The sequence below is a fragment of the Rhinolophus sinicus genome, chromosome 13 (assembly GCF_057876585.1).
Source record: "Rhinolophus sinicus isolate RSI-liver-muscle chromosome 13, RSI-T2T, whole genome shotgun sequence".
In the NCBI taxonomy this organism is placed as follows: Eukaryota; Metazoa; Chordata; class Mammalia; order Chiroptera; family Rhinolophidae; genus Rhinolophus; species Rhinolophus sinicus.
In genome coordinates, this window is record NC_142513.1 from 38,230,764 (window position 1) to 38,247,186 (window position 16,423).

The window sequence follows — 16,423 nt, forward strand, 5'->3', positions numbered from 1 at the left end:
GATTTGGTGCCTCTTTCTAGGCCCCTGACTTGCTACACTCACCTGCTTAATGGTTCCTTTAGTCATTGAATTTGAAACACAGAATTGTGGCCTGAATCTTCTCACTTTCTTTCTTTAGTAATCTTCCTAACCATGTATGTATCATGACTCTAGATGGTAAAGTCTGTTGTGTGTGTGTTGGGATAGCCAATTCCAAAGTAATGCTACTCTTAATAAACCTACAACAGTTATATAGGATAAACCAGATGAAAAGCGATTCAAGCTACTCATTATTAGAGTTTGGTAAGTTGTTACACTAGCCTTTCTCCTGGGTATATGTTACAAATATATACATATTAGTATATTTTCTTTACACAATAAAATCAGCTGATAAGAAGTTAAGGTAATACTTTGTTTCATGAGAAATAAAACTTCTACTCTGGAGGGGCCCAACCATTGTTTATGGCTCATGCTTTCTAAATTTTCTCTGAAACAAGTTGGTACTCTGGATTCCTAACATCTCTGCAGAATGTCTAGTTTTTTCTACACAGAGATGTGGAAGGATTTTTACTCAGGAAGGAAAATATTTTCCGTTTTTCTTCTTTCTGAAGGGAAAATATTTTCATCTTTACCCTCATTAATTTTTACAGTCGATATTTTCATTATATTAGCCAAAAAGAGTCTGGACTAAATACAGCATAAAACCAAAGGCATTTGAAATGGCTTCCTAGCCAGGAAGATACTGCATCCATCTCAGGAAAGTTTCTGGCCTCAGGAAAAGCAAATGAAATCTTGGCTTGCCAAGGGCACCTCTCAGAATCCAGGCAATGCTTTCTGTTCTTTTTCTCTCTGAAAGCTTGGAAGTGGTTACAGTTTGTTAAATACCCGCTTCTTGTTTCTTGTAACCACAGAGTCGTGTTTAGTTGAGTGTTTCTTATGTCAGGCTACTGCTGAACCAATATTTATCATTTTAGAAATTTCCATGAGTCATAAAATAAATCCACAACCCACTGTATCTTCTATGGGTGTTTTTTTCCTAGAGTTGTTTAAAAGAAAAGAAAAAAGGCTGAATCTGGAATCCCACACTCACTTTTATCAGACCACATTACTTTCTCCTACATGGAGGATCCTTTTCTATTTCAAAGCTATTTAAGCTGTGCTGCCTGAAGCACCTTTCCACACCAACAGCCCAGACCCCTCCCCTCTCCAGGGGGCCAGGCCAGGGCTGCGAAGAAGCTATATAGAGGTTTGAGGGAGGAAGTGACTCACTGGCTCAAGAGGTGGGAGGGGAGGTTTTTCCACAGGAGCCAGAATATAAATGAACAAGTGATTCCTTCCACTTCCCGAATGGAAAATCTTGTGAGGGCACCACCTCATAATGACTGGACCTGAATTTATTGACCAAAAAAAAAGAAAAAAAAATATTGCAAGATGTGAGATGTTTGTCTCTCAAATGTTAAGAGTGTGTGACATTGACATTTTTTTTTCCTTTGTGCCAATCAGCTTCCTTTCCCCAGTTGTAGATAGCTGAGAGAACCCCATTAGCCTACAACCTGGACAGTTACAGCAACTTATTGATTTTGCTCTAAAAACAGGCCCTGTGTCAAGAGTATAGTGCAGGCACCACATTTTAGAGCTAAAGAGGTCAAACTCATCAACACCTTCAGTTTGCAGGTGAGGATAAGGAAGGCCAGAGAGTACCTTGCAGGTCACACAGGCAGTCAGCACTAGAACTTGTGACAATAGTATCAAATACCTTGTTGAACAACTAGTGATAGAAATATTGGAGTCTTAGTGATGAAAGCATAAACAGTTATACCAAAAGGCACTCAAATTTGAAATCACAGCCATTGTCCCTTGGCTGTTTCTGGTGGCGGTGTCCTTGATTTTGCTCTTGGGCAAAGCTGGGTTTCTTTGCTTGAACCATCATTTGAAATCCCTCCTCCCACCCTCAGATTAAGGGAAAACTGGGAAACAAGCCAGAGCTGCTCCCCAAAGCAAAAAAAAAAAAAAAAAAAATTCATATGTGTATCTGTCTAGGATTCGTGGTCCATGGAGCCTAAATTTTGGTAGGGACATTTGTTCTTTTCTTCCATAACATCAGTCTCTGATGTATGGAACCATCTTTCCTGTACTTATCACCAACCTAAGTGAGAAACTGTCAGTAACAAATACACATTTCCTTCCTCTTCAGATGTCTCAGTCACTAAAATCCAGTCACATTTTCCTGGTATGATCTACCCCACCAGTTAGGAGCCTGAGAATCCCCAAGGGAAACTGGGCTGAGTTTATCTTAGCGTTGATCTGTGTTTCACTCATGATCTCCTTGTGGCAGGCCTATGACTTATTCATCTTTGTAGTCCTGGTAGCTAACACAGCCACAGCTGGCACACAGTAGGAGCCCAGTAAACATCTGTCAAATCTAATTGAAAATATTTCAAAGTGGCATCTCATTGTGAATGTAAACAAGGTCCTTGTTTTGTCTCCAAACATAAACTTTTATTTTTTTTTTTAACACCTCGTTTTCATATTAGAAACTCAGGTGGTAATAATAAATGATGGGGTGATGCAAACATCCTTTAAGAAGGCCAGGCTGCACTGACCACTGCTTGGTTAGTATTAGATTGCACCATAAGAAATTCCTGCTTTTGACGGTCAAAAATAGTTAGATATTATTTATTTCCTACGTTCAACCTAATATAATCGATCATGTAGATGTAGTATAACTATAAATACGTCACACATATTGAGGCTATAATTTTTTTTTTCATTAATCCACCCTGATCTCTTTGCCATGGACTATACTTAGTCCTGCATGACTTGATTACTGGTTACCTTTCAGCCTCAATTGGGTCCACCCACCCTGGCCCACCAGGCTCTAGCTGTGTGTCGTCCTTTGTTCTTGAGCACATCCAACTCATTCCTTCTGCTGAGGATGCTCCCCACTTCTATCTTCACACAGCTAGGTCCTTCTTGGCATTTAAGTCTCAGCTTAAATTTCACCTCTTTGGGGAAGACTTCTCTGAGCACCAACTTAAATGTGCTCTCCTCACCCCCAGTTACCCTCTGTCACATCACCCAGTTTTATCACTACAGCACCTATCACTACCCAGTAATTTTTTGTTTAGTTGTTTATTGTCTGCCTGTAGGTGAGTGGAATTTGAGCTTCAGGACATCAGGAACCTTTTGTACCTTATTCATGCTCTGAACAGACTTGGCACATTGTAGATACAACATAAATGTTGAAATAATGAAGTCAGTAATTAATTTTAAAAATGAAGCATAACTGAAGTTGCAGCTATCATTTCTTCAAACATTTTCTTCCCTCAGTTTACTAATTTTACTATCCTGAAATTTCTTTATACAGACACTGGCCTTTATCCCTCTATCCTCCATACCTCTTAAATGTTTCTCCTATTCTTTGCATCTCTTTATCCTTTCTTGATACCTTAATTCCTTGACCTCATCTTGCAACTCACATCCTCATTTTTCAGATATCTCCAGTCTGCTTTCCAGGCCACCACTGCATCTTTTAGTTCAAAAATAATATTGTATATTCTTAATGTTTCCAATATTTTCATAACTGTTTGTTCTTGCTCCTGGTTCCTAATACCTTTCCTTATCTCTCTGAGAATATTTACTATGCTCACTTTAATTTCTTGTCCTCCTTCTTCTGCTTGAGTTTCTTCAGCTGGCTATCTTTCTTTCATAATGCTTGGATCCTTCCTGTTTCATCATCTTTGCCTATGAATTCATACATATATCTTTAAGATTTTCATCTATCTGGGCTTGTACAGAATACCTGGGGAGGGGGTGAGAACTAATGCTACTCCTGGAGAGTTTGGTAGGGGAGCGGAGATAGCTGGAGATGCACCACGCTGACAAACCTCTGATGTTGCAATCTGCATTCAACTGCCCACACCTCAACCAGGAGGCCCTTCTAGATCACCTCCCAGTACTCCAAGCCCTCTGTTCCAGCATATAATTATTTAGTCCTCAGGGCCCGGGGAGGTGAAAGTGGGGTGAGGTAAAGTCCCAAGCTTGGGCAGCCCACTTGCCTATGTTAGTATCATCTCCCCACATCCCAGCAGGGCTCCAGAACTGCCTTCACATTACCTGGTAACCTCAGGGGTGGGCACTTTGCTGGTTCTTAGGTTTTCTTTCTCTACAGTAGTCACGGGAGAGACAGAGGTCTGCAAAGAATAATGGGATAAGAGTGGGGAAAAATGGGTCCCAACCAGACAGCTTGCCACTATCAGCCTGTTACTGTTTATGACCTGCCTTTCTCCTCCTCCATTTGCCCTTTTCCTCCTGTCTTGTCCATCATGTAAAATAGTCCTATTTTCCCTAAAATTACATCTTTAACAGAAGTCTTCTTATTTTTATGTTAGAATTTGCTGCAAAATTTCTATTCACTTCATTCCCACTCTTCACAATTTTGTAACTTGTGATCACACTCAACCTTCGGGCTTCTTTTCATTCTGAAGAGTTTGAAGTCATTTACTCTATTATATCAAACACTTGATTACTTTATTTGTCCCTTTCTAAATCTTTTGTGCCTCCTTTTTCTTTCTCCAGAATTATAGCAACCCTATCAGAACTGTGGAGAGAATGTACCATGCTTCTGAAAAATGGGAAGACAATATGGACAGATCCTCAAGACACATTGTGGAATGAGTGAATAAAAACAAGCTGCAGTCCTATATACATGGTGGAGGCCATTAGTATTTTTTAAATGTTCTATATTATAAGGGTTTGGAAGTCTTCATGCTAAACTCATAGCTACCCTGGTCTTGGCATGTGGATTCTGGGGAAGAAAGAGTGGGACTGTTCATTTATCCCCACCTTGAGTTTCCTTTTTAGAACATTTCCCCAAACCTTTCCCCAAACCTCATTTAATGGATGGGCATCAGGGTAGTCCATGAGCTCCCTGAAATTGTAGGCTAAGCTTTGTGAGTAGTAGCAAATGTCTACTTTTCTAGAGAGAAAGTTTCCAATTTTAACAAGAGTTACATGAAAAACATTTATCATAGTTGTTTGATTTTTAATGTTATAAAATAGTGGTATATGACTTTTACCCGACCATAAGGACTAATAGAGAAATCAATAGTGCTACTATGTGGTACTGCATCGTCCTCATGGATACTCTTAAATGTATTTAGCCCTTTCCTAAAATAGCTGCTTGGGCCCTAGGGGCTGCTAGAGCTTCCATTTGCTTTGTTTTGTATAAACCCTTTCTGTGGTGGTAAGGAAGCAACAAGAGGTACTGCAGCTCTCTTGTTCAGCATTACCCATGAGTGATGTGTCAGTGGCCTGATACTCAAGGTCACGGGCTGGGAGCAGATCGTTTATTCCACTTGGCTTCCAAGGAACATCTCTTCACCTTATCTCATCTATAGAATAATATCCACCTATGGAAGTCACCATTAGTTATCCCCCAATGTCCATTTCCCCCTCTTCCTTATTATTACAAGAACCTGAATTCCTTAACTGAGCACACTTGTCCTCAGAGAACAGACCATATAACCCAACCTCCCTTGCAGCCATATGACTAAGTTCTGGTCAATTATATAAAGTGGAAGCCCAGTCTGGTATTTTTGGGATGTTTCATAAAAAGGAAAGGGTGGACTTCCAGTTTCTAGTTCACATGTAAGGAGCTTGGAAGTCACCACTCAGTCCTAATGACAAGTAAAAAGCTGAACAGGCAACTCTTCTTAAATTCATGAGGGGAAGATAGAGGACAAACCATTGTTCCCAAACCTGGAGACAGACTGGCAAATATAGGGAGTTGTAGCTTACCAGAGGAGAGATTCATAAGTAGAAACCATTGTGGGAACCAGTGGTAGGTAGAAAACCCTAAACTGCAACTAACAAATTGCTGGAGGCTCAGTGTGGACAAGTCTGAGAGTTAAAAACTCTAGGGAGACTCATTCATAGGAAGACCCCCACACACACACACTTCTGTGAGTTTTACCTCTGGAAGCTCTACCAGCTTCCCACACCAAATACTGGAGAAAAATCCTCTGGCTTCTGGCAAGGGGGAGGGGCAATGGAACCATTTTGAGATATGCTAGAGCACTCTGTTCTTCTTCTTCTTTTTTTTTTCTTAATTTTTATTGAGGAATATTGGGGAGCAGTGTGTTTTTCCAGGACGCATCAGCTCCAAGTAAAATCGTTGTTTTCAATGTAGTTGTGGAGGGTGCAGCTCACTGGCCCATGTGGGAATCGAAACGGCGACCTTGGTGTTATAAGCCCTGCACTCTAACCAAATGAGCCAACCGGCCACCCCTGCTCTTCTTAATAAGGCCCACCCTTGGGAGAAACTAGTTACTAGAGTCTAACCTAAATGGAAAGGGAAATATACAACTCTAGCTCACTCTAGCCATCCTGTCCCAGCTACAGGGGAAAAAATAAAACTGAAAAACACGTGTGAAGTTCACAGTCCAGAGGCACAAGCTCACTAAAAGACTGAGACCTAATCATAGGACTATAGAAAGCTTCCCCTGCTCCCACACCTCACCACCACATTGCTAAAGGCCTATTTACTGCAGTTCTTTTTACCCAATACATCATGTCCAGCTGTCAAGAAAATATTACAAGGCATACTAGAAGGTAAAACAGGAACAGAAATAAAGAATGCTTTTGATGTGCTTATTAGTAGACTGGACACAGCTGAGGAAAAAAATCTTTAAGTTAAGGAATATATCAATAGAATCCTTAAAACCAAAAAGCAGAGAGAACAAAGACTGGAAAAAAAACAGAACAGAACATCCAAGGACTGTAGGACAACTACAAAAGTTATAACATATGTGTAATGGGAATACCAGAAGGAGAAGAAAGAAAGGAACAGAAGAAATATTTGAAATAGTAACTGAGAATTTCCCCAAATTATTGTCAGACACCAAACCACAGGAAAAAAAAACCAAAGAAAACAAACCAAACCCAACCAGTCAACCAACCAACCAAACAAACCAACCAAAAAACAAAAACAAAACTACACCTAGGCAAAAACAACAACAAAAGGCCTTACCTATAGAGGACCAAAGATAAGAATTACATCTGACTTTTCCTCAGAAACTGCAAGCAAGAGGGTGGAGTGAAATATTTAAAGTGTAAGAGAAAAAAACCCACCAACCTCAAATTCTGTACCCTGCAAAATTATCCTTCAAAAGTGAAGGAGAAATAAGGACTTTCTCTGGCAAAAATTAAGAGAATTTGTTGCCAGTACACTTACTTTGCTAGAAATGTTAGAGAGAAGGAAAATAATATACCCTCAGATCTCAGATCTACATAAAGAAAGGAAGAACATAGAAGAAATAAGTGAAGGTAAAATAAAAACTTTTTCCTTATTCTTAATTGATCTAATAGATAACTTTATTCAAATAATAATGGCAACAATATATTTGACTACATATGCTTATGCATACGAGTATATCTTATGTATGTAAAGCTGTGCTTATGTATGCTTATATATGCGTGTGAGTGAAATGAATTACAGCAGTGATACAAGGGACGGGAGGAAGGAATTAGTATTATTTTGCTATTATACTCACAGTACCCTTGAAGTAATACAGTGTTATTTTAAAGTGGACTTGGATTACTGGCACGGATATATTTCAAACTCTGGGAAACCACTAAAAAATGTAGGAAAATAAGTATAATTTCGTAAGAAAGGACAGAAAATGGATTCATATAAAATGCTCAATTAAAACCTCAAAAGGCAGGAAAAGACTGGATAACAAAAATAGGAACAAAGAACAAGGGCAACAAATAGAAGAGTAACTAATATTGTAAATATGAGTCCAACTACATAATTTTGAATGTCAATTTGTCTAAATGCACCAATTAAAAGACAGAGAGACTCAAAAAACATAACCCAACTATATGTTGTCTACATGAAACCCATATTAAATATAAAGACACATGTAGATTAAAGTAAATGATGGAGACAAAATACTATGCTAACACTAATCAAAAGAAAGCAGGAGTAGCTAGCTATATTAACTTCAGACAGAACAGACTTCAAAGTAAGGAAAGTTATCAGGTACAAAGAAGGGCATTGTATAATGATAAGGGGGTCAATTCTCCAAGACACAATTCTTAACGTGTATGTGCCTAATAACAGTGTCAAACTACGTGAGGCAAAAACTAATAGAACTGCAAGGAGAAACGGACAAATTCACTACCATGGTTGGAGACTTTAACACCAGTCTATCAGAAATGGACAAATCCTGCAGTTAGAAAGTCAAGAAAACCAGAAAGCAGCTACAGGACACCACACACCCAGCCTAAAACCACTACACAAGACACCAACAAAAGCAAAACACAATACAAAACACATGCATAAGGTATATTTCTTTCTCTGTAAGGCCATAGACCAAAATGATAGCAGCGGTTACCTCTGAGGAGGGAACTGAGACTATGGGAATGAAGAGTAGGGGGAGCTCAGGGAAATTTCCTTTATTGTATTGAGTCTTTTATAATGAGAATATATTCATGTCTTATTTATATGATTAAAAGGGTAGTGGATAGGGAACAAGTGAATTTCTGAGGAGGCACAGGAGAAAATAAAATTTTTTCTGTACTATATGCTGACAGGGTTATATCACCTTTTGCAAAAAAAACCCCTTTCCAGTCTAATAACACACATCTCTCTTCAAGCTCCTCATTAATGTGTAATTCATTCTTCCCTGCCACTCATATTAATGGTTTTAAATGAAAAGGCCTATACGTTCACAGATTGTTAAGTATGCAATGACATATTATTATGTTTTCTAAATGAGAAATGGAATATGCCTATCTCATATTTAAGGAGACACCTTATGTTAAAACTTTTTCTCTCTGTGGGATAAAGAGGAATGAAAAGATCCAGCAAACTTATGTGTAAATGCAGAGGTTAAAGTTCAATGGGACCTTAAGAAAAATGGAGGCTAGTCTACGGTTATAGTAAACTGATATAGAAGTTTGCCTGATGAATATCTTTGGATATTGGTTTACTTGCTGAACAAACATGTATTAAACACCTACTATGTGTTAGGGGCTATTGTAGTCCATATATAAGATGCATTCTAAATACCCCTTGTCCTCAAAGAACTGTCTAATCTGGTGGTGGTGGTAACATATAAATAATTACAGAGCTATACTAACAGTAGGGAAAAACTGTTAAGATCTTGCTACTCAGAGTTGAACACCAGCAGCATTCCAATCACCTGGGGACATCGGAGATCCCCCCCCCCCCCAGCCCTAACCCCTTGAATTTGCATTTTAACAAGATCTTCAGGTGATCTGGATGCTTATCAAGATTTGAGAAGTGATGAACTGTGGGATTACAGAAGGCACACTATTGGTCCTTTGGGAAGTGGTCAGAGGTCTTTAGACTTGAGGGTTCTAGGAACATTCCGGGTTGAGAAAGGAGCAGACTCATGATTATGGCAGTTATAAAGAGTAAGAGTTCTGGAAGAAAATTAGGCACTTTGGAAGACGTGGGAGATAGCGCAAAAACGGTAGGCTGAAACCAGAGGCAAAAAGGCGAGACTTCCTGAGAATTCTGGAAGCCATAGAAAATTTTAAGCAGCAATGTGACAGGATCAGATTATTATGTTTGGACATAACTCTGGTGGCAGGGTGAAGAATAATATGCAGAAGAGAGTCTGGAGCAGGCAAACTGTGTCCTTAAACGAGTAGGATTCAATTTTGGACTAGAAAGGAAGTCTTGAGGATCTAGAGGTGGAAGCAGGCATTGAGTCCTATGCCTACAGAGAAACAAAGGGTTCCAGCTGCAGGTGGATACAGGAGGGTTCTTTCTTCTGGAAGTTAGTACCCAATCAGCAACATTAACACCACCTGGGAATTATTAGAAATGCAAATTCCCTAGTCTTACCCCAGATAACATATTGTGTCTAAAGCTTTGGGGGGTGGGTACACAAATCCAACTTTGAACAAGTTCTCTTTAAGAACTGCTCTAGTTTGCCAAAAATCTTGCAGTACAGCATGTTGTAAAGGCTTGCAACTGCCACAACTTGCTTCCTTTCTTAAAAAGAAACAACAAAATGAGAAGAGTAATGAGAAATGAGTTTCTAGGTTGAGTTGAGTGGTCATAACAAAAGCCACATACAACCTAGATTTTAGGTAGTGCCCAGAAAAATGCAAAAAACACACTGATCAACCCGTCCAAAAGCCTCACATTTGGGGAATTTAAATAATTTTAGTAGCGGCCATGATGTTCCCAGTAGCTTAAATTAAGTAAAACTTAAAGTCAAGTAATTATCCCAGTTGTAAATTTTTTCCGTTCCCTTTATTCCTCACAAAAGCAACCCTCAAGAAAGACATTGGGATTCCTTCTGGCCCTCTGGAAACCTTGTTTCTGATGCAACCGACCATTAAAAAAAAAAAAAAATCCCAAATTTAAAAACCAAGGAACGGAGCAGCGGGTTTGGCGCCATCATCCTAAAACAAGTCAGGCCATTTCCCATCCACACCCCTCCGGACCGCCGGGCCTCCTTCCCCGGGCCATTCCCACAGATAAATAAATCACTCCTTGTTTTTTTCCAGACCTGAAATTAGCGGTGACTCACAGAGCACTCTGAAAGGCCGCAGTCGCCTCGGGAAGAAAAAATGTGCAGATTTTCCCCCTTAGGCGAGGGCCTGACGTGCCGGGCTGAGCCAATCAGGGGAGGATGGCGGGAATCGCACCAAAGTAGGTAAAATATGCGGGATGTAACCCCTCGGCTGCAGTCCGCGCCTCCACTCCCGCGGCTCCCTCCTCGCGTCGCCCCTCCGCGGCCCCGCCCACAATCTTTCCCTCCCCCCCCTCCCCTTCCCAGGCCCTGCCCCCAGCGGCAACGCACACCTGGCCAGGTGGCTACTTCCATATAAGGGCAACGACTTCGAAGTGGGCGGGGCGCCATGCGGCCCCGCCCGTGGGGGAGTTGAGCATGGCCACCTGCCCCGCATCATCCTTTGCTCGCTCCTCAGTGGCCGATGCTAGTCCAATCTCCGCCTCCTCCTCCCTCTCAGATGAGGAGGACCCACTCCCTCCCTCATTAGACCCGAGCTGGCAGGTGAGGGGAACCCGGTCCCCCAGTCTCCAGAAGGTGGGGAACACAACCCCCCCCACACTCCCGCCCGGAGTCCAGAGATCCTGCTGGGCGGGGCGTAACCAGGCCAGCGGTTGCGTAGCAACGGCGGGCAGCGCGTGACGTGCGCAGCCGTGTTAGGCCCTGAGGCGTGCGCCCGTTCGCCCGTTCCTTCGTAGGCTCGCGCTCCGTGTCGCCTCCTCGTTTGGTCGCTGTATCCAGCTTCTGTGAGGAGGACGCTCAGCAGACTCAGTGCCTGCCGGCTCCCTCCCCCGCGTCCCTGCTGTTGCCGCGGCGAAGATGGTGAGTGGGAGGGAGTACGAGGAGTGAGCTGACGCGGCGGAGCTCTGGGGCGCCGCAGGGGTCGGGCTGAGGGGCGAGTGCCGCCTCCCGGCCCGGGAGAGCCCCGGGCCCCGCTGCTGTCTCCCGGCGGGGTAGGGTCTAGGGCGTCTGCGGCTGGCAGATCCGCTGGGCCCCCGCGTCCCTGGGCGGCTCCCCGGCGTTGGTCCAAGCTGCTGCGAGGCCGCCGCCCCGGAGCGTCGCCTTCGCGGTTTCTCCCGCTTAGGCCTTGGTACCAGCAGCCGAGGTCGAGCCCCCTACCCCCTCGGTGAAATCGGTAGGGGTGGGGTCCGCCAACCCGGGGTGGGGGGCGTCGGAATCCAGAGCGGGCCTTGTTCGGGCACGTTTCCCCAAAGCCGGACACAGGCGGCCAGTAACTCGTGCCAGTTTCGGCCCATGAGGTCTGTTCATCTCGATAAGGAAAATAAGTCCTTATTGAACAACCCTAGAGGGCAGAATGATCACTACTAGCATGACCCTGGCATGATTAAGAACGGGTGGCCTTGCAGCCGCTTTGTTTGTCATATCTGGCAATCACCTTCCAGTAGCGCACTCTTCGTGCTTGTCAAGCTTGGCAGTGCCTTTTTTAACTCTCGCCTGTCCGATCCCTCCATCTGTGGTTAGAAATTTTCTTTTACCTGTAAACAGTTTGGCTCTGCCAGAACTTAGCATGCAAGGTGTGGGCATGATGCTGGGATGCTAAAAAAAACAAATGAATTATCCGAGTCTTTAAAAAGTACACAGATGCTCACTATACTAGGTGAGGGACACTGCTTAATTTACATATTTTTCCGTCTATACTCTAATTCCAGTTTGCTGTAAAACAGTATTGTTATCCGGGGACGATCAAGTAGAACATTTTGTCATTTTCTTTAGTCTGCACACGCTGGCTGTTACCATTTTTGGTCAATGATTTGCAGGCAAAGGCTTAACAGACTTTGCTAGAAATATTACACTGTTATTGCATCTGTCTGCCTAGAAGCAGTTGGTACCAGCTTATCTGCATACAAAATGTTTTCACTGAATAACAATTTTGATTTTCTCAATGTATTACAACTTTAATGACTATGTAGACTGGCTCATTAATGGAAGAAAAAGAGGTTAATCAGTAGTTTCTTGATGAGTGAGAACCTGTAATAAGAATTTGATATGGTTCAGTTTTTGGTTCTTTGGTTTAATGCTGTAAGCTACAAAGAGGGTCAACATTTTAATACTTTTCAAACTCTTTAAGATTATAAGTGTGTGTAATACTTTATACTAAAAGACTTTAAAGGTTTTGAGTTCTCATAAATTTAAGACCATCCACTCTGACAAAAGTGCTTTGGAGCTTGCTTTAGGGTGTACTGATTTGACGTTCTATTTCTTTTGAGTTGCTAGACTGCAGACTTTATTCTCTGTTTGAAAATAGGTCCAAGCACTTTAACTTTAAATGCTTAGTTAAGCTGTAGTTAAAGCTTAACTTTCATATTTCTATATAGTCAAATAAAATGAAGAATCTGTTTTATTTACAGGTTCTTGGAGGAGGAAGAGAAATAAAAATTAATCAAGATGGGCAGTTCCAAATACATTTCAAACTTGTTGGTCTTAGGGAGGTCAAGAACACCTTATAAACTAGTCTTGTTTGGATGCTTTCAAAGAAAGTTCAGAATCTTGTTTGGATGCTTGCAAAAAAAGTTCAGCAAATAAGTTCAGAATATAGACTAACCATTTTTCTTTTTTTTTAAAGATTTTTATTGGGGAAGGGGAACAGGACTTTATTAGGGAACAGTGTACTTCCGGAACTTTTTTCCAAGGCAAGTTGTCCTTTCAGTCAAGTTGTTGTCCTTTCAGTCTTAGTTGTGGAGGGCGCAGCTCAGTTCCAGGTCCAGTTGCTGTTGCTAGTTGCAGGGGGCACAGCCCACCATCCCTTGCGGGACTCAAGGAATTGAACCGGCATCCTTGTGGTTGAGAGTCCACTGGCCCATGTGGGAATCAAACCGGCAGCCTTCGGAGTTAGGAGCATGGAGCTCTAACAGCCTGAGCCACCGGGCCGGCCCTAGACTAACTATTTTTAAGGTTACTCTCGTATTTAACGTGATGAGCATAGAGCGTTTCCTTTCAGTCCAACTATTAGAGAATATTATGAAGATGGAAAGTTCCTTTATTATCCAAGATTTTACCATTTTACCCCTGTTTTTGAAACTGTTTAGATTGTGGGTTAAATGCTTGGTTCAATTTTTTAGGTTAAATATTAACTGCTGATGGGTTTGTGCTACATTAACAAAATCACTTCCTGGTACTCACCAAGTCTTCTAGAAGCACTTTGGAATAAAGCAATTTGAAACCAACTCAAAAAAACCACCTTGAACACTTTAAGATGAGAGTTCATGTTTTCAAAGTCTCACTTTACAATGCCAATAAAAGATTGGAAAAAAAAAAAAAGCCTACCCTCCACAAAAACCACATCTACATGTACTCCAAAGAAAACTTTGGTGTATGTGTGCTTGGTATGCCAGCTTCCTCATACAGAGGTTGCTTACCAGTGCATGACCAAGTTCCTAGGGTTATCTGCTCAATGGTTCTTCTGTTGGGTATGGATTAAGACTTAATTTAAATTTACCTAGCTCCTCTTGTAAATGATAGTACGAATAAGTGCATTTGCAGTAAAGGTCTACATGTTAATCCAACCTTTAACCTTACCCTAATCAGAACTCTGCTTTAACAAACTGAACTAATTGGCTCAGGCTGAATTACAAATGTGTTCTAACACTTGATGATTGGCAAAAACACTCTTCTAGTTATAACAACCTAATAGAATAGATTGGGCCTGTGTTTTATGTGTCTGTTTAGCATATCAGAAGACAGACTGTAAAGGATTGACTTGCGACCTTTTCTGACACCACACCAAGTTTTAAAATAATCTAAAAATTAACTTAGAAACATTTTAAGCAGAAAAGTACACAGAATAACAGGTCCTTTTGTACAAAAAAAGGTTAACATTTTGCCATATTTCAGGTTTTTATGTTACCATTACCATCTTCTTCCTTATCCCATTCCGTTCCCTCCCCGTAGATAACCACGTACTCCTGTGTCAAAGACATAATATACCAGCCAGTTAAGGAAATGATTTTTTTCAAGGCTATTGCATTTGGAGGACATCAATTAATGAGGAACGTCTCAAAAAAAAAGGACGGGGACCTGGGGCAGGTAAACCAGGGAGTCATAAGGAAGCACGGGGATGGGTCTTACCTTGCAATGAGCATGGCAGAATCCTTTTGTTGCCTGTTCTCCAGAACACAAAATTATGGGGGTGCATTTCTTAACCATCACTGCTTTCCAGGAGCACAGGGCTCGGGTAAAGCTCAACATAGTCACCTGAAATTCATATATTTCTTTCTTACAATATTTCCATACTTTTAGCTATACATGTATGCATCTGCAGTTATAGATACTGTATTGCTTTTATGCTATTGATGTGTTTTTAAATTTTATATAAGTGCTATGCTTTCTGTATCCTTTTGCAACTTAAAAATATTAAACTTGGTAAGTTTTTTGATGGGAGGTGATTTTCAGTTTTAGTGTGACTCTGGTTCTTTAACTGCCAAATACTTTCTGTTTTATGACTGTAAGTTTATCCATTCTGCTGTTGATGGACATTTGCCCAACTTTTTGCCCTTTTATCTTTTTGTCTACTTAAACTGTTTTGCAATAGATGGTTTCCATTTTTATATGTTACTATATATTACTTCTTTAGCCCCAGTAAGTGTCTTCTTGGTATATGTCTAGAATCCGAAGCCCTGGTTTGGAGGTCATGCATATGTGTTTTTTATTCTAGTGATGGTTCTAGTTTGCATCCATCCCATCATCTACATTTAGGAGCCCGTTTCTCCATTACTTTTCACCACTTGGTATTATGAAACTTAAAACCTCTGCCAATCTGATGGGTGTGAGATGGTTTCTCGTTCTTTTAATTTGCGTTTCTCTGATTAGTGGTAGTTGAGTATCTTTTCATGTGTTTATTGCAGCTTGTGTTTTTACATGCATGTACATCTGGTGAACCTGACATTGTCTAAATACTCATCATGTCTTCATCTAAGCTTATTTGTGAAACCATCAAGTAAATCAACCCTTAAGAGAAAATCAGTACGAACGTGATTGTCAATGCCAGAACCACGTACTGAGGACTAATACCCTCTCCTCTGGCACCTAGTTTCTTTGCAGGCCTCTCAACTTCCTAAGTAACAAAAGTTCGATACTCTTCTCTTAATTCTAGACACCTGCCATTGTCAGGCCCTGGTACTGATAGATTGCAGTGTGATCCAGGATAGAGTTCCATTTTTGCCAAGGGCCATGGAGATTAATAGCCTCTGCTTTATACTTACCCCTTTCTTTCTTTACCTTGGCAGTTCATCTAGCCAAAATGTTAAAAACAAACACAGGAGATAATATGGTAACTCTACTTTTTGCTCAGATTTGTTGTGAAAACAAAACAAAATAACCCTGACTGTTTTTCACAAATAGGTTTAAATCAAAATGGTGTTTAACTTAGTATACAAGGAAGGCTCACATTTGTTTTTATGATAAGTAACCATATTGTCTTTCAGTAATAATTAAGATACTTTGAGATGAATACCAAGGGAGGACGGAGGAGGGGGAAAAATAAATAAATAAAATTTACAGTTGAAAAAGTAGATTCACATACCTGAGTTGCTCCTAGCATACGTACAAATTTCCCAGTAATGGAATTGGTAATCAGTTTTCAATTTTAAGTTAATTAAAATAAAATGCAGTTTAAAAAAGTTCTTCAGTCACACTAGCCATATTTATTTAACAGACTCACTGAATCACATGTGGTTGGTAGCCACCTTAATGGACCAGCCTCAGACTTTGTGGTGGGCCTATTTGTAAGGGGGAGTTAGGATGGATAACCAACCAAGTGTTAATTCTCTGCATTTCTGCACATGTCTAAGAAACAGTGCTAAGATAGCATATGAATTCTTTTTATGGCACTTAATATGTTTTGTGGAACTAGACTATTAAGCTTCTTTAAA

General features: G+C 40.9%; 1 protein-coding gene across 2 annotated transcripts in view; it reads left to right on the plus strand.

Annotated features, from left to right (window-relative positions):
• Positions 1 to 11,188: 11,188 nt before the first annotated feature.
• DSTN (destrin, actin depolymerizing factor) overlaps positions 11,189 to 16,423 on the plus strand; it is a 31,914-nt gene continuing 26,679 nt past the window's right edge. The window contains exon 1 of one of the 2 annotated variants that reach the window (XM_019756642.2): positions 11,189 to 11,357. In XM_019756642.2, coding sequence (XP_019612201.1) covers positions 11,355 to 11,357 — 3 coding nt within the window. In that variant the 5' untranslated portion in view covers positions 11,189 to 11,354. Of the gene's footprint in view, positions 11,358 to 11,618; positions 11,641 to 16,423 lie in introns of those variants that run through there. The other variant, XM_074317746.2, reaches the window with a different exon arrangement.